The sequence below is a fragment of the Siphateles boraxobius genome, unplaced genomic scaffold (genome assembly GCF_051911475.1).
Source record: "Siphateles boraxobius isolate OS27281-9 unplaced genomic scaffold, OSU_SipBor_1 13, whole genome shotgun sequence".
Classification (NCBI taxonomy): domain Eukaryota; kingdom Metazoa; phylum Chordata; class Actinopteri; order Cypriniformes; family Leuciscidae; genus Siphateles; species Siphateles boraxobius.
Genome location: NW_027508733.1, coordinates 20637196 through 20643486, shown reverse-complemented (window position 1 = coordinate 20643486; position 6291 = coordinate 20637196). Strand labels below are relative to the sequence as shown.

The 6291-nt window shown below is 38.3% G+C and overlaps 1 protein-coding gene across 1 annotated transcript; it reads right to left on the bottom strand.

Moving 5' to 3' along the window:
- Nucleotides 1–790: 790 nt before the first annotated feature.
- Nucleotides 791–5907, bottom strand: fstl3 (follistatin-like 3 (secreted glycoprotein)). The gene is made up of 5 exons (XM_077226428.1): nucleotides 5601–5907; nucleotides 4596–4781; nucleotides 1976–2191; nucleotides 1257–1484; nucleotides 791–1173 (listed from the first exon to the last, which is right to left on the bottom strand). The coding sequence occupies exons 1-5, from the start codon at nucleotides 5674–5676 to the stop codon at nucleotides 1139–1141; spliced, it is 741 nt and encodes a 246-aa protein (XP_077082543.1). The 5' UTR covers nucleotides 5677–5907; the 3' UTR covers nucleotides 791–1138.
- Nucleotides 5908–6291: the final 384 nt, after the last annotated feature.

The window sequence follows — 6291 nt, the reverse complement described above, 5'->3', positions numbered from 1 at the left end:
TTTACTGGGAGTTAAACAAAACACCTATTAAATTTCTTCTTATTACTATTTAAGTATACAACAAGGTCAAGTGATACAAACTCAGACGCACACAAAATGACAAAAACACAACCCTGCAATGTGAAAACCATTAAAACAGTAGAATGTACTGTACATTTTTTGACTGTCCCAGCGTCCTCGTAAAAACTGCAGCCATCAGACTGTAGCTGGTAATTTCATTGCTTGGTGGGTGGCTCAGTTTGGCCTTCACGTCAGCGAAACATGGCCTGGAAGTGTTGCTGTTTTGGCTGAGTAATCCCTCGAATACAAACAGTACACGCATAACACTTTATCTCAATGAGTAAGTTGTCTCCCATGCCCATAAGAATTTCAACCGTGTGTCAACATAGACTTCGCAGAGAGGCACATTGGGAAAGCTGTACTTAGGAATGCGCAAGAAGATGATTCCGTGGTTTTTGGGCATCGTTTTTGCTAGTGTTTATTCTGTGTGTTTTTTGCTTATAAAAAAGAGGGCTGAGAATGGCTGAAAATCATGGGAATTAATATATAATATAAATTAAATAAAACATAGAATAATATAAAGTATTAAAAACAAAATATAATATAAAACATGAAATGTTAGAGAATTTTTTTTAAATACTTAATGGGCAAGAAATAGCTCTTTGTGAATATATATATATATATATATATATATATATATATATATATATATATATATATATTTATATTCACAAAGAGCTATGGAGTTCTGCAATATAATATGCAATATACATGCAGTTCTGACATGTACAAGAAAACTGAAGCATCACCCACAATAAATACCTTGATAAAGGCAGCTGAAGTATATGTATATATGGTCTCAAACGTGTTAACACATAAATAACAGACTTCATTATTTTTCTCCAATAAATAGTAGCTTGTAGTATATTTACAATATACACACTGTCAATTCATCAGATCAATTCTCCTGTTAAAACCACACATTTCCTTTAAATATGAATTGCATGCGTATAAAATACTAGTAGTGGTTCTTTGGTACAGAGGACCGTGTTGTGAGGCTATATGGTTTCAAACAGGTTCTCTCACGTCTTATGTGCCATCATAATATGTACATGGAGCGGAACTTCTCCTGACACCCTCAGAAGAGTGAATTTTCCTCACTTCCTTCATTACCTGTAAGACCGAACATAAGTTAAAATGAGTCCATTGTGGAAATATTGTAATGGTCAAGCAATTCTAGGTGTGTGAAAACTTACTTCTGCAGTGTCCATAGTGGCGGACCCCTATGGATCGACCCAAAAAGCAGGTAGCCCTACGCAGGTGGCAGGCGCTTGGGTAGGTAATGTTGTCATTCCCGCAGATGGTTTGCTCAGTGACCATGGGCATCGGGCAGGGCGCAGTGCGGCACATGACACAGTGGGCGCTGTTGGTCTGGTCCGTCACACAGGTATGTGTACCAGGACATACGACATTTGAGCAGGATTCTGAAATAATGGTGCCAAGGGTCAAGATAACGATGAAAAAAAACATGTAACATTCACAGGTCCCATGTAGCATGGTTTGACATGAAAGTGTACACTGTAAAAAAGTATTTTATCTTTATCTTTAGATAATTAATGTGGTTCAGATAACATAATATTTTGAGTTTCTGTTAATTTAACCAATTTCCTTCTTTGTATCAAGCCCCTTGTATTGGAGCGGCCACATATGAGGTGTTTCTCCCTCATATATGCTTCAAGGTCTTGATAAGGTGGAATTTCTTTGTTGTTGTAAAGGAAACTCGGCTCATGTAAAAGTCTTTCATTTTAAGTACAATTAAGTGGCCTTTCACTTCATTAATTTATATTTATGTTACATTTTATTATATATTATATATATTGAGTTGAGTAATAATCAAAATATAAAGCTTTTCCTTCAGTCTGAAAAACATCTAAGCAAAATGATGGACTCTGCATGCTGAAATGCAGCAGCGTACTTTTGCAATCCCCCTGGTACATAATCTCCAGGTCAGGGTGACCTCTGCAGCGAGCCATCAGGAGTGCGCACTCGTCTTTGTACGAGTTCCCATCGCTCCCACACACGGCATGTTTAGTGGAGATGTTGGAACAGTCCGGAGAGCACACGCACTGGGGACGTCCAGACTTCATCCTGCACACCTTTCCAGGGCCACAGTTGACCTCCTCACAGTTCTCTGTAAAAGAAGGTGGATAAAGCGGGACAAAGCTGATTATAAGTAAACCAATGTTTATTTCAGTGTTTGTTTCTAACTTGTAATTTAGAAGTGTGCTTATTACCTCCTTTTACGCAGGGCTATGTTAGCACTGCTTTTGCATGTGCAGTGTGAAATAATGCGGTCTTAGAACGTTACGAATAGATGCTTAGCAACTGACAACCAATCGTGTGCCTCATATTCACTCATATTCAGCGTTTGATGGGCAAAGTTTCAAACGTCGATGGAAAATTTTTCAGGTTGAAGTGAAGAAGGGACTGTTTCATTTTTGCATTTATATTCAGAAAAAAACTTGACAATACAGTCGGTGTTGTGTAATATGAGGATGCGCAATGCTAGTGAAGGTCACATGTGGCATTCATCCAATCAATGACACTGACACAGCAGGGTTTAGAAATGTACAGTGTGAAATGTCAGCTTATGAATACCCAGTATTAATTGTTTACCCTGGGTAAAGTATGTGCAGTGTGAAAGGTGAAGCAAGATAACACAGGACACCATTAACCTGGGGTTCAGAATGACCCAGAGTTAACTATTTAAAAGTGTGAAAAGCTCTTCCATTTACATGTTTTTCAATAAATGTCCATTCTTCTCCATTCATCTGTGAAGCCAGACCAAACAAAACACAACAGAAACACTTTGAATTGGATTCAGCTTCTGGTTCCCATTCCTGCAAGTCCTTTAATATCCTGTTGTTCCCCTTCCCTGTGAAGCCAACTAAATCACTCAAGGCCGAATCAGATACCTCCACCTCCACTGGAAATCCCAGCATAACCCTGTTATGTTTCCTCAAGATCCGCAGGCAGTCACACATAATTTACGAACTGCCTTGTCTGCCCCGAAAAACAAATGTAAGGAAATGCGCTGGACAGACGTGTGAGTTGCGGACTCAAGCGTGAATTGAGCTTTCAGGAATGCTTTGAAGCGTTTGACTTTGAGAACACGCTGGGGAGGTCACACAGTAGGGTCCGGTAGTCTATATTGTTTTATGATAATGGAAAGCAAACGCCATGGAATAAACAATATAACAGACTTTCACTTCCAGTCTATCTTTCTCCCCAAATGTGTCTAATGATGCCGATTGTGTTTGGGGCTTATGAGGACCAGACCTCTCCAGCATGTGGCACACATTTTTCTTTGCGGTGTGCTAGAATTCAGTCATCTCTGAGAGGGAAAGGCAAAACAAGTCTGCTTTCCAATAAGAATTGGGAAAGACTGAATGCTGAGAGAGGGAGGAGAGAAAGGGGAGTGGGAACTGTCTGCTATTGTGTCAAACAATTTACTTATTTTATGACAAATATAGCTGACTTATGAGAGAAAGAATAGTCAATAGAGATCATTTTTTGAAATAGCGAAGAGCATTTACTTAAAGGTACGCTTGCATGACAACGATATGCTTAAACGGAGAAGATTTTCCTTTGAGTTTTCCGTGCACAGACGACACCATTGTCAAAACGATCCCCCTTCACACAGACCCCGCGAAAACGACTAAAAACGCTGTATTCTGCTGCCAGGCCATTAGATGGCGATGAAACGCTATAGACTGAACACGTAATACACGTGCATGACGTCATCACCTTCAGACATTTGCGTTTTGGTTGTTTACACAGAGAGATCCCTACACCATTGATAAAAAACCATGGGCTTTTTTTGCCCAAAAAAAATTGCTAATATTATATATTTATTGCAGACTGTCATTCTCATTCTAGAGAGCATTTGATTGGACGAAATAAATGAGTGCAGGATGAGTCACACGAACAGGATGACTAGAAAATTTTAAATGTGCTTATCTGCTAAAAGTGAATTTTAAGAGTACACTATCATACAGATGACCTCAAATTGATAGATATGGACTAAAAACCACAAAACTACAATTTTGAGCACGAAATCATGGGCTTGCCGGGCTGAGGAAATATTAAAATAACCATGTCGGCTAACTTGTTTACTCCAGTGATAACAGTCTATATTTAAAATGTCTGATGAGAGTTTTGGAGCCTTTATATTAGCCTACCTGGCCAAGGCTACCAGTAGTGAACTCTATCCACAACAGCCGGAGAAAGTTAAACAAAACATCTGGTGTAGATCCACGCTTTTTAAACTTGCTGAAGAATTGCATTTGCAAAGAAAACTCTCCAAACCAAGAGTTGGCCTACAGTACTAGATTGTATCTCCTCAGCAAAAATGGTTTCAGCCCTAATTTGCAAACGAGGAATGTTCTCTTATGTGTGTAGAAGGCTTAAAATGGTAGTAAACAGTTCAAGAGGGCTTCAGAACAGAGACTCTTACTCATATCGACAAGTTGGAACATTACAGTGGGACAACCCAGTCCACCTGCTGAGAACGGAGGGTAAATACGAGTCTGTACCTTTACACGGCTTACAGGAAACTATTCCCAGGAATCCCAGCAGGCTGACTTCATTGATGGGTAGACTGTTATTGGACCAGGCAGTGTCCAGACGGCCAGCAGCACAGCACTCTTCCCTGCTCACGCCCCTCATGAGCACCATGTCACAGCGGTGCTCCGGACCCTGCTGCAGCCAGCACATTCCCGCTAGACACACAAACACACAATGAAAACATATATAATCCATCTCAGGGACAATGGCAACAATACGAACCTATATCAGAGATGTATTTTCTCCATTCCTTCTCAAGAGATTGCCAAGTACTTTTATGCCTAAAATAAAGATGACCTCAGATTTGTCATATTATTGCCCAATAAAATATGTCACGTGGAATATCTTGTAGCCCATGTAAAGAAATTACAGGACTATTTTTCTCTCTGAGGCTTAAACAGGCTTTTATTCAACTGTAAATCTTTTTTCAGAATAAATAAAACTTTTTTTTATTTCCGTTTTATAGCTCAAACGTTGTGTTTGAAAATAGCCCAAGTAAGCTGGTTAACGTAGGCTATGTCACCCATTTAAGTTGGAATACCAGTGCAATAAATCCTAGGTACATTTTACTTTCCGTTCATTTGCATTATTAACATATCATGTGTAATCAATGTATATAGAATATGTCTTCTTCTTTTTTTAAAGTGTTTTCAAATATTTCAATAACCACAAATGTTTTAGATTGCAAGTCTGCTCTCGAGAACAGAAATCGTCTTTGCTTGACGAGGTAACCATGACAACAGCTGCGCGATAGCTGTAAAATTGAACGAAAACTTCGTTATTTATATTATCATTATTTGTTATAGATTAATCTTTAAAACGATTTTCTTTAAAACCCCATTAAAAGTCTGATTATTACAAACGTAGTAGGCTAAAATGTGTTCATATCTTAATAAGTGCATTGACCTCTATACACTTCTGAAGAAACTATCACGAAAAGCGAAACATAGTCAAATGCGTAATCTTTCACTTACCGTTCGTTCGATGTTCTCCAAGTATTAAACAAACTGAAATAAGTATCACACAGTGTAGAACAGCCAAAAAGTTCATGATGCTGATAAATAGCCTACTTTACACAGTTTGAACCAGCGGCTTTCCTTACAAGTATTAGACTGATTAAAAAAAAAGTCTGCAGAGCCTTTAACTTGGGTTGTTTCCACTCGGTTTCGTGAATGGACTTGTTGTAAATGATTTTGGTCCGCCTCTGTATAAATATTTAGCCGGAGTAAATTATGCTTCTGGGATGGGCGATAATTCCAGCCAGTTACGTTGCTGATGCCGTTGTGTACTTGAGTCAGTTCTCGGATATGAGGCTGAAAAACTCCCACACTTCATCTCAGTCATTCTGAACTCAGTTAACGCTAACCAAGAAAAATGTATCATGATATCTTCGATGGCAAATGCAGATGCATGTAAGTCTATGCACATTTCTTATAGGTTTATTTTTAAAAAAATTTAATCCAAGTTTGGCTTTCAAAAATATATATATTTGATTCAAGAAATAGAAAACTTTTAACATATTAACCATTATTGGCCAGGAAAAAAATCTTTATTGAATAAATATGTAAATAAACCCTTGAATAGAAAAAAAATACCCTCGTCCTGAGAAAAAAGATCAATCTTTCAGTTACCTCAATTGAACAGTTGAATCTTGTCTGACCAAAA